General features: G+C 35.7%; 1 protein-coding gene across 2 annotated transcripts in view; it reads left to right on the plus strand.

The window, feature by feature from the left end:
- CPNE3 (copine 3) overlaps positions 1–19,508 on the plus strand; it is a 43,560-nt gene extending 24,052 nt beyond the window's left edge. For both annotated transcript variants that reach the window (XM_017675421.3, XM_017675422.3), the window contains 9 exons: positions 927–1,025; positions 5,315–5,401; positions 6,107–6,166; positions 6,662–6,795; positions 10,705–10,759; positions 10,842–10,893; positions 13,472–13,605; positions 14,626–14,862; positions 16,466–19,508. In XM_017675421.3, the coding sequence (XP_017530910.1) occupies positions 927–1,025; positions 5,315–5,401; positions 6,107–6,166; positions 6,662–6,795; positions 10,705–10,759; positions 10,842–10,893; positions 13,472–13,605; positions 14,626–14,862; positions 16,466–16,576 (969 nt within the window). In that variant the 3' untranslated portion in view covers positions 16,577–19,508. The remainder of the gene's footprint in view (positions 1–926; positions 1,026–5,314; positions 5,402–6,106; positions 6,167–6,661; positions 6,796–10,704; positions 10,760–10,841; positions 10,894–13,471; positions 13,606–14,625; positions 14,863–16,465) is intronic.
- Positions 19,509–19,741: the final 233 nt, after the last annotated feature.

Below are 19,741 nucleotides of genomic sequence, written 5' to 3' on the forward strand. Positions count from 1 at the left end.
CAGATGGGCAAAATCACCTTGCACAAAGCCTCTTTTATGGTAAAGTGCAGGATATCTCCTTAATTTATTGACTGCTGTACTGAAAATGAAAACCAACACAGTTGTGTGGGTGTAGAATGGTGGTCAGTGTGTCACTTGTTCACCCTCATGATCACATGACTGATCGAGAGCTGCGGCTTGCTGCCCCAGCGTCACAAACAGGATAGTACTGCATTTTGCTAGCCTGAGAGAAGATCCAAATTCCAAATTTAAAGTATAGTTTTCTACTGAATTCGTGCTGCTTTCACACCATCGCAAAGTCGAAAAATTGTAAGACAAACCATTGTAAGTCTGGGACTGTCTGCTCTTTTTCCTGTAAGTTTCTTTTTCATTGTAAGAGTTATGATGTTCAGAATGATGCAGATCTTACTTCAGCGTATCCAACTGCTAATTAAAGCCTAGCCTTACCAGATTGTGGCTAATGAAATACATCCATCATTCTAGATCATCTAGAATTTAATTATACAATATTTAGCTGCCTAGGATACTGACTTCCTTTCTTCGTCCAGATAATGACTTTTAGCCATACAGTGATAACAAGCTAAAGAAATGGATGAGAAGGTGTCATTCTGGTTTGATTTTATCAGTACTTATAAAGGGCATGTTAGAGGAACCGGAGACGCAAAATGTGAATTTCAACAGTACTGTTTTTCATCTGCCTGTGACTTGTGCTAGAACCCCATTCCAAGCATAGTTATGGTTTGAAAGTGTTTCATTATTGCTCTTCCAGGAAATTAGTTCCTTCTTCTTCAAGTAGGACTGTATATTAAGCATTTTCACTTATTTTAATTAAAGGGGCACTTCTTGTTAAGCCCCATTTATTGCAGCTGATCTTTTTAAACAAAATTATGTTGATTTTTATATATTTTTATTGAACTTTATTCTAGGTAGAGTGCTATGATTATGATAACGATGGGTCACATGATCTCATTGGAACATTTCAAACCACCATGACAAAACTGAAAGAAGCCTCCAGAAACTCACCTGTAAGTTGTTTCTTTATCATTTGAATATACTTTGCAGTTCAGCCATATATTTATTATTTCACTTTTTTCTTTGGTATAGCAAACAGTTTACTGTGTTTTTACTCTATATCACAGAATGCTAATAATGCTTTGAAGTCTGTGGATTTTATTTCTTTAGTAATCAGATCATCCTAAATGAATACTTGGGGTATTAGTTTACATTTAAATTTAGAGGTTTGGTTTCCTTGGGCTTCAGACAACATATATGGTTTGATTGAAAATCCTTAGTTTTAAAGCTTTGGGCATTTCTTTCATTGGTCACAATAATTAATATCTGCAACTAGACAAATATCTGGGCTTGACTTGTTTATATTTATGGTTCTTTTTGGACAGGGTTTTACAGTTTGCTTCTGGCTCTCTGACTTGTCTTAACCCTAGGGAAGGATAATAGCATAATTCTGGTACTTCAAATTATATAATATCAAGCTGCCATTTAATGGTACTAATTTTGATAAGATCACTTGTCTGTATTAACTACAGTCAGTTTATTATTTATCATCCCAACATATTTCTAAGAGTGCTTGTGAAACTTACCTGTCTCTAAGCCAAAGTGGCTGAAAGCAATTCCAGAGCATTTTATTTTATAAGTAAAATTTATTAACTTGCTTTCATCTTATTTACCTTTCTAGTTTGAATGAGATAAGTTAACTCTCTTTATAATTTACTTGAAACAGAATAATAAGAATTGTTTATTACCTGCTTAGGGACCTGAATAATGCCCATGTATATAACATTTGCTTTTGAAAATGCAAATATGGGGTTTAAAAGGTAGGAGGTTATGATTGAATGAGAAGGTTTTTTTAACCTGGTCATGCAAGTGAGCTGACCTAAAAGAAGATACTGATAGTTTTAGTTCAAAACTTAAATACTAAATGAGTAAATGAAACCATGAGCCATTTGATTTAAATAATTGGGAGAAATAAGTTTTAAACAAACAGTAGGATTAGAAATTTTAGTAGGTCACAGAGAAATATCCGGTCCTTTCCCTACTCCCTGGTCACAAAGCCTGGTCACAAAGCCCAGGGACTACAAGTAGCCTGTACAGAAATGCTTGTGTGAAGTAGGAAAGGCTTTTCAAATCACACCTAATGGTTTAAATGCAAAGATTGAATTGACTTTGAGTTAACACTCTTTGAATTAAAACAGCAGCAAAATTCAGCTATATATTGTTTAAATTTTTTTTAAAGGCAGAACTAATGGAAAATGATGAAAATCTGAATACTTCAAATAAAGCAAGCTTCCTAAAAAACTAAATGTAAGGAGTGGTCTAGGATTATTGTTTCACTGATTTCACTTTGTCATGATTTTCTAGAGTCAGCAAAATATCTGCTTTTAGAAGATAAGGAACTAACAACTATTGTATAATTCTTTATGGATCATGTAGTTTCCCTAAATCCAGCTAACCTGAACCTTCCCTCCCCCATGACAGAATGAGGTGTTTAATGCTGCTGCAGTGACAAGGTTTACCCATTCTTGTTCTTCAAATGCAGGGCTGTATCTTGTCTTCTCTGTTCTCAGTACCTAAAACAGCTTGCTTCTTGGTAGACACTCTGTAGAAGCAGCCTTTTGCCAGTGAGAATTCTGTTTAGGGTATTTCTGACTCTCAAATATTCAGTAATTAATATTTATGATGATGACTAAGACTCTGGAAGTATCTTGAACTATATAAGCTTTCATTTAAGGTATTTTTGTTTTGTATCACTGTATCAAATGTACATTTTAAAGTTTAATTCTTAGAAAATTAGTAACAACTCTGTCTAAAGTATTTAAATTGCTTTCTGTTAGCTAGAAGAGGTGGCTTATCATGTTTTCATTTATTATCTGTTATGTTCTTATGATTAGGCCAAAACAGGAAATTTGAGGTATAATATGGAGATGATTATACCTTAGCTCTGAAAAAAATTAATGAAATGAAACAATTGAGAATAATACCAAGTATGTAATTGAATTTTATAAGGTTGGGGAAGTTGAAGGAGTTGGTTGGAGACTGGAGAAGACTAGAACAGGAGTTGTGTTATAGAGGAAAACAACTTGAGCCACACTTTGCAGAGGGATAAGTAGATAGGAGATGGGAAGGAAGATTGTTCTGTTTGGGGAAGGAGCTATACTGAGCACCTATAAGATATTAGATCTATTTCTAACACATATTCCCAGTGGAAAGAGATGACCTTTGCATAAGTTATCATAGAGTTGGGCTTCATATATTTCTGTTTTCTGATGGTAGGGCCAAAAGTATCCTTCTTTCCTAAGAAGCATATTTTTATTCGTGAAAGTAACAGGTAGGTAAAATTCATATGGAACCATAAAAGACTTTGAATAACCAAAGCAGTTCTGAGAAGGAAGAATAAAGCTGGGGGCATTATGCTCCCCAACTTCAAACTCTACTGCAAAGCCACAGTAATCAAGACAATTTGGTACTGGCAAAGAACAGACCCAGAGACCAATGGAACAGACTAGAGAGACCTGATATTAACCCAACCATATATGGTCAATTAATATATGATAAAGGAGCCATGGACATACAATGGGGAAAAGACAGCCTCTTCAACAGCTGGTGTTGGCAAAACTGGACAGCTACATGCAAGACAATGAAACTGGATTATTATTTAACCCCATACACAAACATAAACTCGAAATGGATCAAAGACTTGAATGTAAGTCATGAAACCATAAAACTCTTAGAAGACAACATAGGCAAACATCTCCTGAATATAAGCATGAGCAACTTCTTCCTGAATGCATCTCCTCGAGAAAGGGAAACAAAAGTAAAAATGAACTCATGGGACTACATCAAACTAAAAACTTTCTGTACAGCAAAGGACACCATCAATGATCAAAAAGGCATCCTACAGTATGGGATATATATTTGTAAATGACATATCCGACAAGGGGTTAACATCCAAAATATATAAAGAACTTACATGCCTCAACACCCAAAAAGCAAATAACCTGATTAAAAAGTGGGCAGAGGATATGAAGAGACAGTTCTCCAAAGAAGAAATTCAGATGGCCAACAGGCATGTGAAAAGATGCTCCACATCACTAATTATCAGGGAAATGTAAATCAAAACCACAATAAGATACCACCTCAAACCAGTTAGGATGGCCAACAGCCAAAAGACAAGCAACAAAAAATGCTGGTGAGGCTGTGGACAAAGGGGAACCCTCCTACACTACTGGTGGGCATGTTAATTAGTTCAACCATTGTGGAAAGCAATATGGAGGTTCCTCATAAAACTCAAAATGGAAATACCATTTGACCCAGGAATTCTACTCCTAGGAATTTACCCTAAGAAGGCAAGATCTCAGATTCAAAAAGACATATGCACCCCTATGTTTATCACAGCACTATTAACAATAGCCAAGATATGAAAGCAACTTAAGTGTCCATCAGTAGATGAATGGATAAAGAAGAGGTGGTACATGTATATACAATGGAATACTATTTAGCCATAAGAAAGAAACAAATCCTACCATTTTACAACAACATGGATGGAGCTGGAGGATATTATGCTCAGTGAAATAAGCCAGGGAGAGAAAGACAAGTGCCAAATGATTTCCCTCATTCGTGGAGTATAACAATGAAGCAAAATTGAAGGAACAAAATAGCAGCAAACTCAGAGACTCCAAGAATGAACCAGTGGTTACCAAAGGGGAGGGGTGTGGGAAGGTGAGTGGGGAGGGAATGAGAAGGGGATTTAAGGGTATTATGTTTAGTATACATGGTGTGGGGGTCACGGGGATAACAATGTTGCACAGAGAAGGCACATAGTGGATCTGTGGCAACTTGTTGCACTGATGGACAGTGACTGCATTGGGGTATGGGTGGGGACTTGATAAAATGGGTAAATGTAGCAACCACATTGTTTTGTCATGTGAAACCTTCGTAAGAGTGTATATCAATCATACCTTAATAAAAAATTTAAAAAGTAACAGCTAGTTGTAATGTTTTATTTCCTTTATTGTAAAGAAGAAAGATTATTACTTGGAACATTTGTAAGAAAATTATCTACAGAGGCAAAATTTATACTTAGGAGTTATTTAAAAAGTATACAATTTTAGGAGTGCCTTTTGGAAATTTCAATGGTATGTATTTCACATAGTTAATATATTCAGTAATTGTTTCAGAGTTGTACTTTGTAGCAGACCTACATCAGGTAGTTTGATTCCAAGAGAAAAAAGTCACTCCTTTAAATTCATATTGGCATTTCTAATATTGCTAATGAGAATTAACATTTTTCTTCCTACAGATTGAATTTGAATGCATAAATGAAAAAAAGAGGCAAAAGAAGAAAAGCTACAAGAATTCAGGTGTTATCAGTGTGAAACAGTGTGAGGTTAGTTGAACTTGACCATTTATAGTGTAACAAAATCACATTTTAAATTCCTCTCTCAGTGTGGTATTTATCAAATAAACGCTTGAATTTGGGGGAGTTGAAAATCATCTGAGCATCTGGGCACTGTAAGGGAGAAGAAGAGAGTAGGAAATAGTAAAATATTTCAAGTAAGTTTGCTTTCAAGGTTTGATGACTTTTCAACAAAGGACAAAGAATACTCAAGTTTTTCATCATCTTAGGTAATATGAGGCATCACTGTATTTTCCCAGTGCATTGGTAGAAACGGCCTGCCCACTACACATCTCACTTGGTCATAATTTAATGATGAGATGTTATGGGTAGAGGGAAAAATCCAAAAGATTTCTTAAAACAGACAAGTGGGGTTTTTTATTTTTGTTTTCTTAGAATATTAAAGCTTTCAATGTTGTTGGACTCATTACTAGCTTCTTAAAACTTAAAGAGAGTGTATTTCATCTTTGGCCATTAATATTCAAATCTTAACCTTGCTATAATTATCATGAAGTAACACCTTAGAGATTCATGACATTCAGTGCAGGGGTGCCTTAAACTCAAAGGCAGGGGTGGTTTCCACATGTTTCTATCATGTTCTGTTCAGTTTATAAGTTAATATATGCCAGAGAGCTGTTTGTTTCTTTAATAATAGTAGAAGAGTTTTAATTTCAACTCTTTGGCATTTGTTTTTAGATTACAGTGGAATGCACATTCCTTGACTATGTCATGGGAGGATGTCAACTGAATTTTACTGTAAGTAACATACTGCATTTTTTGAAGTAGGCTGGGACATGTTGCTTTCTTTTCCTGCAAAACTGACTTTGCAGTGAAACTTACACAATCTGTTTTTGTATGGTCTCAGGAGGTTCATCATGAAGCTTTCCGCTTTGCTGATAAGATCTGTTCCTCTGACAGACAGCAGATGTGTACAATCCAGTGATTGACCTGTACTAATTTAAATAGTAAAAAGCATTAGTCAAACAAACATACAAAAACAAGGCCCTAAGTCTAAAGTCATGGGTGTGATAACTCATACCTTAAGACATCTAGAAAAATAGAAATAAGTTGTTTGATGCTGGAACTTCATTGCTTAATTGTCTGTGGAAATACCAGTAGGCATTTGTTAGGAAATGGCAGCAGCAGGCTCTGGGACAAATGTTTGTGTCTCATCTCCTGAAGTTTTTCTGGGCATCGAGCCTAGGTGTCCATGCCTTCACCTTCGTAAGGGCTGTGATTATTATTTGGCAGGTGGGAGTGGATTTCACTGGCTCCAATGGTGACCCGAGGTCTCCTGACTCTCTTCATTACATCAGCCCCAGTGGCATGAATGAGTATTTGACTGCTATCTGGTCTGTGGGACTGGTCATTCAAGATTATGATGCGTGAGTATGACTAAAATACTTGTTTTCATAACTCCCCATAAAGGGCAGTTTCTGTTTCATCTACTAGGATTTCAGTATAGTTGGTGGGGATAAGGCTGCTATGGGAAGTAGGTTTCTCCCTAAAATTTCTTGTTTTTTCTGTTTTTCTCTTTGTGGCAGTATTAGTATTTACCTTTGACCTGTATTCTCTGGCTATGACCAGTTCTAATGTATTATTTATATTGTGCTTATTTAATAGCTGACTAAAGTCAGCAAGGCTCTTGTTTCTTGGCTGTAGTTCCTTGGGGTTTACTCATTAGGGATAAAGTACCTGTGATTTAAGTCCAGATGACATATTTTGTCAACACTCATAGATATTATTTCTTACCATATATATTTCCTTGACAGTCACTGTCAAATTATTTTCTTAATGGTGATGTTGAACAAATGCTGAAGGGTGAATTGACCGAATTGCTATAAAATACTTCAAATGGATTCTCATTGGATAGATACTTAGATTTAAGATTTAAGTAGATTCTGCTGAAGGTTTACTGAACAGTAGGAAAAAACCCCACATTAATAATTTTTTGTTCTAGATCTTGTTTTTGCCTATTATTTGATGATAAAAGCCCTTACATAGTGAGGGAGCTTTTCATTAATCTGTTGTGATGTTTAAAGAGGCAGAACTTTCAGGCAAATACAAACAAATCTAAAACAAAAGTAGCAATTCCAGTATCAACCTAGCAGAATTTAAGGTGAAACTCATTAAATATAATAAAAAAATTGAAAATTTGATAGAAATATAATAATTTCAATGTAACACAATTACAATAGTTCTCATATAAAGAGTAAAAGATGTACAGGGTTACTTTCTCAGACTACCACCTGGAAGTTAATAACAAAGGGATAACTAAAAAAAATTTACCATGTGGAAATAAAAAAATTCTTAAGTAGTTATTAGATCAAAGAGAGGAAATTGAAGTGTTATAATAGACTTTCTAGAAATAAAGGGTAATGAGACTTTATGTGTCGTCCTGACTTTATAGACAGAATTTCTTGCTTACATGCTTTTATGTTTAAGCAAGAATTGAATATAAATGTCTAGCTTTTCAACAAAATAAAATTAAAGAATAGGAAGAAAAAATGAAAATATAGTATTAGCAAATTACATATTGGTATTATCTGTTACATGTCAGGGACAATTTAAAGTACTTTCTACATGATATATGTCTAATTCTCATCCTGGGCTGTGAGGTAGAGGTAGTTACTGTGATCATCTGCACTGTTCAGATAAGAAAACCAGAGCATTGGGGCTAAGTCACCTGGTCAGGGTCACTCAACTGGTAACTAGCAGACACAGGATTGAGCCTGGGCTGTCTGGCTCTAGAGACATGCTTTCAGAGCTGTGCAATGCTGTACTTCCCCTAAACACAGGAAGTAGTGACTTGGAAAGCTTTAAAAAAAACCCATCAAATTAATAAATTAAATGAAGAGATGATTCTTTGCAAGTTCAACAAAACTTAGACGAACCTTTGCCAACACTGAGCCCAAGAAAGAGAGATGTTTTGCCTAGAATATTAGTGATGAGACAGATCATAAGCGTAAATTCAGGGGAAAAAATTAAAAATTGTTTAAGTTAAAACTCTGTGAAACTTTGTTATTACATTGGAAAATCTGGATTAAAGGATGATTTTTGTTTTTTAGGAAGCTTTCAATTACCAAAGTTGACTCAAGGAGGCAGGAAGCCTGAATAGACCAGGAGGTGAGGAAGAAATGAAACAGCAAGTCACAGAGCTACTCCTCAAAAAGGCAGCAAGCCAAGACAGTTTTATACATAAATGCTAGCAAACCTATAAGGAACTAATTGAAACTTAAGAGAATTTTTAAAAATAAAAATAAGAGTTCAGAAAGGTGGTCAAATACAGCATAAAATTAAAAAATCAACAATTTCTCATTAACCAGCAAGAACCAATTCAAGAAATTACAGTGAATAAAAGATTATAATTCCTAATGCAATAAAAGTGAGAATGAATTTAGTAAGAAGTCTAGAAGCTTTAGTGAGAGTAAAGTACAGAATTGTACTGAGGGACAGAGAAAAAAACTTGTTTAAATGGAAAGCTATACCATGATCTAGATAGGTAGATGTCATAGTGATAGTGATATAAGATATAATAGTCCTCCCTGAATTAATCAATTTTAATCAAAATGCAGTGGAACCCTGAAAAAATGATTCTTAAAATTTTCTAGAGGGAAAAATGAATCAGAACAGCCAAGAAGTTTTTCAGGAAAAAAAAAAAAGAAATGAAGGGGAGTTTGTTCTAGCAGATATTAAAATTTACTTTAAAGCTGTATTAATTAAGATTATGGAACTAGTACATGACCAGTAGAACAAAGCAAAAAGTGTTGAAATAGACTCAAGTGTGTATATCACTTTGGTATGTGGTAGAGATGGCATTTTAGGGGATGGTTGTAACAGCTGTCAAAGTGGACAAGAACTCAATTTGGATCCCTGACTCATACCTCTGTATGTTAGGAAACTATCCTGTATAAATTAGCGTATAGACAAAGCTACCAAAATGGACACCCCAAACAGTGGTTTTGACAAAATAGAGGTTTATTTCCTTGTCATGTTGCATGTCTAGAAGTAAGTAGTTCAGGGCTGATGGGGGGCAGTTCTCCTTTCTCAGCTCATAGCTTCCACCCTGGGTTCAAGGCAGCTGCTGTGCTTCTCATCTTCTCCAGCCAGTGTGAAGAGGAGACAGGGCACTGGGAGTGCAAGTGCATCCTTCCCAGGAATGTGCTTCAGAAGCATCCAGCAGATTGCTTCTGCTTACATCTCCATGGCCAGAATGCAGCCCCCTGCCCACATGCAGTCCAGGGAATCTAGAGCAGAGCTACTGTGGTCTCACTTGGATGTTCTGTTATTAAACGGAAAGTGCATGGATGCTCATAGAGAGCAGCAGTTTCTGTTTCATAGTCTTCTACAAAACACTTTTCCAGATGAATTCCAAGCTTAATATCAAAAACAAACCTTGAAGGTTCTAGAAGAAAATGCATGTGAATTGTTTATAATCTTGCATTGAGGAAGGCCTTTAAGCAAGACAGCAGAGGCAGAAATCACTAAACAATTCTTATTTGATCCCATTCATTAATATTAGAGACTATTAAAGATATTCTAAACAGAGCTAAAGACAGACTATAAATCAGGAAAAATATTCCTGAAAAATACTATGTGTTCTATTCTCAATGTAAAAACCATTAATAATTAATATTAAAAAAGAGTATTCCTAGAAGAAAATTAGAATGTTCATTACAGTGTTTTATAATGGTGGAACACTGGATGTCTATCAGTAGGGGGAGAATATCCATACAGTGGAATAATTAGCAGCCATTTACATGATGTTGTATATTCACGTCCATAATCCCTTATTCCTAAACCATTGGGGCCAATTATTCATACATTTTGCTGCAAAAATGTGACTCTTTTATATGTGGTATTAGCACCGTGTTTCTGTGGTCAAAATAATGTCATATCAGTTGAAGCCAGGTTTTGCTGTCAAATGAGTTTGCTCTTGAATGAAAAAACTTGTTTTGAGGGCTTTACAGATTTATCCACATATTTATTCAATGAAATGATATGCAGTATTTATGTAGAAAAGAGTATGTTACAAAATATGAATATAAACTCCATATTTATAAGTATATAGAGAGAGACATTTTTCTTCCTCAGTGCATAGAAAAATAAGAGCTGCCAAATATTAACATTGGTTCTCTCTGGTGGTTATTATGGGTAATTTTTTTTTTTTTATCTTTATATTATTCTAAGATTTTGAGTTTTTAAAAAACAAGTTCATATTGGTTTTATTATGCATAAAGGTAAAACTCTAATTTGAGAAGGTGATCTTTCAGTTTTTTTTCATTTGTTTTTAGTGATAAGATGTTTCCAGCTTTTGGTTTTGGAGCTCAGATTCCTCCTCAGTGGCAGGTAAGAGGAAATCTCATTTTAAAGATTTGCTTCTTAGAAAAGCAAAACAGGCCTCACCTGTCCTTCTTTTACCTTTCGACAGGTTTCGCATGAATTTCCGATGAACTTTAATCTATCCAATCCCTACTGTAATGGTAAGTTAAAAAAAAAAACATGAAGATTTTAAACTGCAAACTTCACAGTATTTACTTGTTCTTTTCCTTGTGATTTAAAGCTACTCAGATTCCCTCTCTAGGATTCTTCCACGACATACACAAGTTTCTATTGTATAAAGTAGAAGAATTGCACCAAGTTGGCAGTTAGAGAGGTAGTGATGATAATGGTGTAAGTCACTGTTCTGATGATGAAGATTGCAGGCTAAGTTCTTCGGAGAGAGAGGTTTAATAGATTACCAGTTTTGGGAAGAGATTAATAAAAATAATATTATTTTCACATATAAGTTGATTTTAAAATAAACCTTCAGTAAAATGGTAATTCAGTATACAGATGTGTTGAAGCTTTTCTCAGAGTAGCAGTTACTTACTCTACAAGGAAAAAGTGTCCAGCATTGAGTAACTAGCTACACTATTCTCTAGGGAGATAGGCTGGGCTAACAGAATGAAGAATTAAGCTCCCATAGTGGCTTTCCTCTGTGTAGAAAACAGAAGACTGACTTTTGTGTTTCATTTCATTTTTTTCTTTATACCTCAAATATCCAAGTGCTTCCTCCTTTTTATACCACTGAACAGTCATCCTTAAATGCCAGATCTCTCAAAATTATTAACACTGAACAGTTTAGAGGAGGAAAGGGAGGTAGGGACAGGGCATAAAATTGTAGACAATAAGCTTTGACAATTACAAAATGCACAGGTTTCTAATAGAAGAGGGTGTTCTTTCCTTCTTTTCCTAAACAGTATTCATAAGGTAGAAGAGCATGATCGTTTTGGTTGGAAGCAGTTTTGGAGTTTTTTCCTGTTTCCCAGAATACCTTTTCCATACTAATTCGATGTTCCTTTGATGCACTTTCTATAGCTGGTTTGGCCTTTTTAATTTTATTTAGCCACCTGAAACTTGGAATATTTTTCTTTTCAAGAAATGTGTCCTGTTCTTAAGAAAGAATTGGAACAATTTTTGGAATTTATTATAATTAGGTTTCATTTACTGCCAGTAAATACAATTGCATATCATGTAATAATTTGTTTCATATATGAGCAATATGAGCCCATCTTTGGGGTACCATCAAGGACAGCTTTTCTACTTTGGGTTTATAGTCTGGAAAAAAGAATCAGTTTGGTTTTAGACAGAGGAGATACTGTACCGAAAAAACAGTGTCTTATTTTAAGGCAGTGAAGCTAAAATCCTTTTCCTAGTTAATCATTAAACTTTATTGTCCAGAAATAACATGTCTCACTTGTTCCTTTGATGCAAAGGAAGGGTTTTGGCATAATTCAGTTTTAGTGGAAGAATTGAAGGCAACTGATACGTGTGAGGAAATTTAAGAGTTTGCATACCTTCAGATTGAAAAGCAAGCTGATAGAAATGGAAGAAAGTATTATTCCTATAGTTTGGACTCAGTTTTTCTACAGCTTATGTCATTGCAGTAAGATCCTGCTGCTGGCCTATGTTAATATTGTTTTTGTTACTACTGGACTGACTGACCACTAGTAAACAGCTTCATGTCGTACATGTAAAATCACCTCTGCATATGAATTAGTTATATTCTCAAAGGTTGTTCATAAAACCTTTTATTTGTTCTAATATTAGGGGCCAATTCAGCAGATGCATATGTGCCATTAAAGTTTGATCAGTGTGCTTTACCAGGAATGTCATTTACCTTTCACTACACTGTGCTGTTACAATAAACAATCTCCAAACCTTGGTGACTTACAATGACAGTAGTTTTTTCTTGTTCACTTTACATATCACTTTATATGTCATCAGGCTACAGCTTGACTCTCTCCTCATTCTGGGGTTTTGGCTGAAGGAGCAGCCTCCGTCTGGGGTGTCCTGCCCTCATGGCTGAAGGAAAGAGCAAGTTTGCTGGTGAAAACAGGCAGTGGTTCTTAAAGTATCTACTCAGACAGGGATGCCATTGGTCAAAGCTAGTCAAATGGCTCTGCTCAGTTTTCTACTATATAACATCCCAGCAGGCCCAGGCAGTAAGTACTCCATAAGCAAACAGATTAGTATTTCTGCAGCAAAAGATGATAAATAATCTGGAAGTGAATTATTTGGAACTTATAGTCTACCATACCATGCTTAATCTTAAAATTGTTGAGTAAACCCTTGAGTACAATTAACATTAAGTTTATAACCACCTGGTATTTTTGTAGAACCTTTAACCATACGTGCAAGTTTTCTCATTCAGTCGTTTTCTTACTTCTCATTGTCATTTGTTATGATGCAGCACCTTTTCATGGTTCTTTTTCCATCAGCATTTCATTCCTAAAACACATCAAAATTAGGCAATGTAATAACTATACTGCAGGCGAATGAATAATTTGGATGAGTGGGAAATAAATGCCTTCTGAGAGAGGGTAGAGTTCATAGGCTTTTGCGATGGAGCATAGCTATGAAGTTCTGTAATGTATAGCTTAAGAGCAACCCCTGAATAAAGAACTTCTGACTATTTGAAGCAGTATATGTATACATATAATAAAATCAGCCAGTATGGTGATTAATGAATGATCAAATTGTACTTGAGTATTTTTAATAACTATTTTTTTTGTCTAGGAATCCAAGGCATCATAGAAGCATATCGGATTTGCCTTCCACAGATAAAACTCTATGGACCAACTAATTTTTCCCCAATCATAAATCATGTGGCCAGGTTTGCTGCCACAGCCACACAGCAGCAGACAGCTTCTGTAAGTGCTGTGTCATGGGGGATGGGACGGTGTGGGCTGTGGTTGTTCTCAGTGCCGTTCTTCTACTTATTTGGTCTGTCAGAGTATAAAAACAAAAGACAATAATAAAACAACCTTTAGACTCAGAAGTCTTTTCTGTTTTTTGAATTAATTTTCTTAGATAGTTCCTATTAAAAAAATGGCTATCTACCTTTTTGAGGGAAAACTTAAAGATTAAGGCTTGAGGAGACTTACCACTTCAGTTGGTATTGCAGAATTACTTACTGTACTAAAAAGTTTTGAATCAGATAGCCATCATCTGTTAGACCTTGGATACCAAATCTCTCTGAGCTTCAGTATACTCAAAAGTAAGTCAGCGATGACTGCCACACACAGATGTTGAAAGGATGAAATAATATAAGTCATATAAAGTACATGAGTAATTACTCAGCATATGTTAGCTGGTAGTATAAATCTTTTTCCCATTCTAGACTTTAAAGGACCCAAAACATGGAGTCATGACCTTATATAACATTTTACCACTCTCTAAAAAGTTTTATTGGAAGACAGAATTAAAAGATTTACACCCCACCTTAAACTATATCTATTTTTTAAGTGTAGTTTAGTTTCATAAACAATTCTACTTCTCCTATATTTGATCTTTTAAGAACATAGTTGTCACTTGCTTCCTTGATTGCTACTTTGACATATTTAATATTTCAGTTAAAGCAAAGTATTTATTCCTATGCTTACTAAAAGTGTACTCTTTGCCATTTAGATGTCTTGCTTCCATGTATCTGTGTATCCCTATTTTGTGGGCTGTTGCACTTTTAATGAATCTGCAGTTATTCTATCAGTAAATGTCTTTGTCACTAGAGAATCTTAGAGTATTTTATGTAAATGATATCCTGTGTAGAGACTGGAAAGGAAAATGAGCAGGAAAGAGACCAAATGACCCATCAAGCTGGAGTGTCATTAACCATTGCTTTCATTGTTTGGGAGCTTGACTTGCTCAGTGGACGTTATTTTCTTTTTTGGCAGCAATATTTTGTGCTCTTAATTATTACTGATGGTGTGATCACAGACCTTGATGAGACGAGACAGGCTATAGTTAACGCTGCCAAGCTGCCTATGTCCATCATCATTGTTGGGGTTGGAGGGGCTGACTTCAGTGCCATGGAGTTTCTGGATGGCGATGGTGGAGGTCTCCGCTCCCCATCAGGCGAGGTCGCCATCAGAGATATCGTCCAGTTTGTGCCCTTCAGGCAGTTCCAGAATGTGAGTATCACTCCTCCCTGTTCTTTGTGCACACTAAGATGTTTGAACACAGACCTTTGCTGATATATAACCAAGTAGTTGAGTAGGTTTCTGGGGTTAGAGGATGTATGAGTTTTCCTTTTGAAGAGCCCTAATTAGATTTGGCACTTACACTTCAGATTATGTAATTGTATGCCTTTCATAGTCAGTATGATAAACTGTTAAACATGGTGATACTGTGAATATCTTAAAATACATTTCACCTTTACCTGTGTAACCACAGAAAAACTCTATGCTAAAGTATGTGATGAATTTACCAAACTGGTATTGATTTGATGAAAACCTTTTAGGAGACTTTCACCCAATGTATTCTAGTGGTAACATCTTGTAAAACTATAGCACAGAATCAAAACCAAGGTATTGATGTTGATATAGTCAAGGTCCATCACTGCAGGATCCTTTTGTCCTTGTATAGTCGCACTCACTTACCTTCTACCTTCATCGCCTCGTTAACCCCTGACAACTACTAATTTGTTCTCCATTTCTGTAATTTTGTCATTTCAAGAATATTATAAATGGAATCATACCGTGTGTAACCTTGGAGATTGGCTTTTTTTCATTTAGTATAATTCTCTGGAGAGTCACCCTAGTTGTTGCACGTGTTCCTTTTTATTGCTGATAGTACTCCATGGCATGGGCATGATAGTTTGCTCAGTGTTTCACCCATTGAAGGACATCTTTGATTGTTTCCAGTTTTTGTCTGTTACGTACAAAGCTGCTCTAAACATCCTTGTACCATTTCCCTTGTGAGCATATGTTTTTATTTCTCTGGGATAAATACACAGAAGTTTAGTTGCTAAGGTCGTATGATTGTTGCATGTTTAATTGTTAAAGAAACTGTCCAACTTTTCCAGAATGGTTAGGCCATTCCTACTAGTCAGTGTATAAGTGGTAGGCAGAGAAGGAGACAGTGTGTGAATAAAAAGTGGTCATGTTAGGGTTCTTTATGGTGGTGAAACAGTTCTGTATCTTGATTGTTGTGGTGGTTACACAAATCTACCCAGATGATAAAATTACATAGAACTACACATACACACAGACACCCACTGTATACACAGCAATTAATGCATATAAAATTGGTGAAATCTGAATAAGGTCTGTGCACTGTACCAATGTCAGTTTCCTGGTTTTGATATTGTACCTATAGTTCTATAAAATGCTACTTTTCGAGGAAAGTGGGTGAAGGATTCATGGAACCTCTCTGTATTATGTTTGCAACTTCCATGAATCTATAACTACTTTAGAGTAAAAGGTTTAAGAAAAGTAATACCAAGTGAGGGAAAGACCCACATTTAAAAGTTAAAGAACAACAAAAAATCATCAAATGCCAAAATGCAAGCACCAAGAAAGGACTTGATAAATGTTAGCAGGTGTAATAAAGCATTCCTAAGTAACATTGTTACTTAACTTTATTCCATGTTTCATGGACTGTTCCAAAGACAAGATACAAACTCAGATTGGGAATACTGCTTTTTACTCACTGGCCAGGTATTTATAGTCTTTTATTAAAATGCTAGGAAAATTTGGTTGCTAATAAAGTCACTTTGGTTTTGTTTTTCACAAGGCTCCTAAAGAAGCGCTTGCTCAGTCTGTCTTGGCGGAGATCCCCCAGCAGGTGGTGGGCTACTTCAACACATACAAACTCCTTCCTCCCAAGAACCCCGCTAAGAAATGAAAGAAGCTGTGGCTGGCTGGGCAGAATTCTTTTGTGCCATGTGGAACAATGGATTCCTCTCCCACCCCATATCATGAATCTGTCATTATACATGCTTTTACCTTAGCATTTATGTTGTAAACCTCTATGGATTTTATCAATTTAAGGCATTCTTTTTATACTATTTTTTGGAGGAAAGTGCTAAATTAATCTTTGCCTAATCAATTCAGTGATTTGCTAGTGATTTATAGTAATTGCAGTGAAGCTGTTTGGATTAGAAACTTGTGTGGGAAAAGCCTAATTCAGTGGTGGTTTACTTTCATATCATGAAAATGCTGTTTTTAAATGTTGCCAGATAGAAAGAGAAAAATTGTTGGGATGATGTGATTTATAAGTTGCTGTACTTTGTTTGCTCTAGGCAATATGTGTCTTATGAGACAATGTCCATATCAGATAACAGGAACTTCTTAAATTAGATACCAAATTTGTTCCTATTTTCAGTGCTTTTCCACAGGATAAGACTGCCTTTGTGCCTGAATTTTGTTGCAGTTTAGATACTGCACAGTTTACAAAACAGCATTTATTCACATAGGACTTCATGAAAAGTACCAAATGAGAAGGGAAAGCACATATTTAATTCTTAAATGTGTACTCAGTAAGTAAGTAAACGGAACCTTATGTAAGTAAGCAATTTTACTTGTCTTTCTAGATCTTTTATTTTCATTGTGGAATACTGTAAACATGGTCAGATTCGACCTTTGCATTGACTGTATGTGACACTCAGGATTCTATATAAGTATAGACAGTAGGTTGTCCTAGATTCAACACTGTTAGCTTACTTTAATTGGAATTTGCTAGAATGGTTAGAACTGCTTTGTCCAGGTAAGCTATGAGGACCAAACATATAAGGGGAAATATAGAATTCCATTTCCTTTTAACTAATGAAAGATTTGACTTATTAAAAAAAAGACAATTTTTATACTTCCCTTGCTAAGTTCCCATACATTGAATCGTGCCTTTGCAGATTTATTTAGACATATTCACCTTTTTTTAGTAACACTTTTAGTTTGATTTCTAAACTCATGATGGTGTTATCTATTAATCAAAATCATATTTCACATTTTAATAATAAGACCAGAATGTGTTGTGTTAAGCATAAAACCTGTTGTAGCTTTTAAAAAAGTTCCACCTGCTGCATTAGGATAGAGTGGATTTTATAAACTTTTTTTTAGAGTAGAATTTTTTTCCTGGTTTTTACCCTTCAGAACATATTACTTAGCAAACTTTACATTTTCAGAATAGATTCAGTAGGGGTTTATTGAGGACCTCTGGTGCCAAGTACTATGCATATTCATATATTGGCCAATCATCTTTGACAATGTAGCATTAAAATTGCATGTTTTATCACATACCCTAAGTAGATACACCCAGTGCCTTGCTGACATACCTTTCAGTCTTACTGAAAACCTGTACCTCAGCTCATGTCTCTTGTTCTCTGAAATGTCTGAAGGAAGTCAGGTCTCAGCCATGAACAGTTTCGGCTTCTCAGAAACAGCCCAATACCCAGGTCAGACTTAAAGGGGACCTGCTTGCTGCCTGGTTGCCTGCGAGGCGAGCCGCTAGCACCTTCCCACTTGGCTTGCTGGCCTCTGGATGTGTGCTGTTAACTTGAAGGTACCTCTGTGGCCATCTAGTACTCTGTATTATGTCTCAGCTGGAAGTCATTTTGACATCAGGTACGGGAGGAAGAACTAATCAGTCTGCTAATAATAGTTGGAGCCTTTGTTGTCTCAGAGGTCATGATTTCAGTTCTCTCTGTGTGCTTCGAAACAGCACATATGTATCTATCTTGCTGTGGATTTCAGAATTTTCTTTTTTTTTTTTTGACACAATCTCAATGTATGGTAAAACAGAAGTAGAACTTCTGTGAAGCCAGGTAGAGCCCAGAACTCCACTCACTGGGCCTCATCCTCACGGTCGTGAACCAGCTCCTCGAAGCTCCTGTGTGGTCCGCTAGGGGCACTTGGGAACCACTCACCAGGAGCAGTCATTGTTTGCACTGGCACTTCGGGCACTGCTGTCAAATTGATTTAGTCTTCATAATTTCATATTCTGGGTTTAACCAGAATTGTTCCCTTTTTAGAATTTGATTTTTTTCATTCCGGATCAGGTTCATCAGTAGATAGCTGTTATTCATAATGTGATTCCAGCAAATTAAGGTAATTGATAAGTTTTTTTCCAGTTTTGAATAAAAGCATTTACAATGTCTAAATTATCATTTTATGAAATTTTTATTTCCACACTTCACCTTACCATGTGCTGATTTAATACTGTTTTATATTAAAATAGTCCTTTTCCCTCTTGTGCTACCATTCATTCAAGTGCCATTAGTCCTTAAAATGCATTTAAGGAAAGAATAAACAAGTCCACTTTCACCCTCATCTAATCAGGTATATTACAGACATTGGAGTGACAGTGTCCTAGATAGACACAGTATTTCTCACATGTGCCTGTACTGAGAAAATGGCACACCAGTTAGCATGGTCATGTCACCTTGTGCGTAGCATTGAAACTTATAAGATCATAAAAATTTTAAATCAGATGAGGGATTCACAACTGTTCATTTTGGTAGTGCCTCAGGCAGCCTTTCCAGAGTAAATTCAAGGCTCCATTGCACCTTATGCTTGATTTGACATACTTTGCCATTTTTCATTTTATAAATTTCCCAGAAAGCCATCTTCAGTAAATTTCTCCTAGTCTCTTTATGTGTGTGGTTGACAGTCATGGAAGTGACATGAGATAGGCCAGAAGTTTGGTTGAGATTGTGAGAGACTGTGCTTTTATAGATGTCATACTTGAGAGCAAGTGTGTAAGTTACTAATAATGTATGAACTGATGTTAAATGTATCTTCCATTCAAATTACCTGTAGATAAAGTTCTTGATGAGATATAATAGTGTCTTGTTTTCAATTTTTTCTTGTTCTAAATGTTATCAAAACCAGTAGAAAAGTTAGAAATAAAGTGAACATAGTATTTTAGGTGGCCTGTATTCCATATTTTTCTGAACTAATCAGCTTGGGGGATTTTATTATTTTTTGGGATTTACTCATTTAGAAGGTGTTGAGTGCATTCAAGATATTTTGCTGGGTACAGTAAGGGAAAGCTTGGCTTATAGCTAGGATGGCC

Source organism: Manis javanica, chromosome 2, assembly GCF_040802235.1.
Source record: "Manis javanica isolate MJ-LG chromosome 2, MJ_LKY, whole genome shotgun sequence".
NCBI classification, from domain to species: domain Eukaryota; kingdom Metazoa; phylum Chordata; class Mammalia; order Pholidota; family Manidae; genus Manis; species Manis javanica.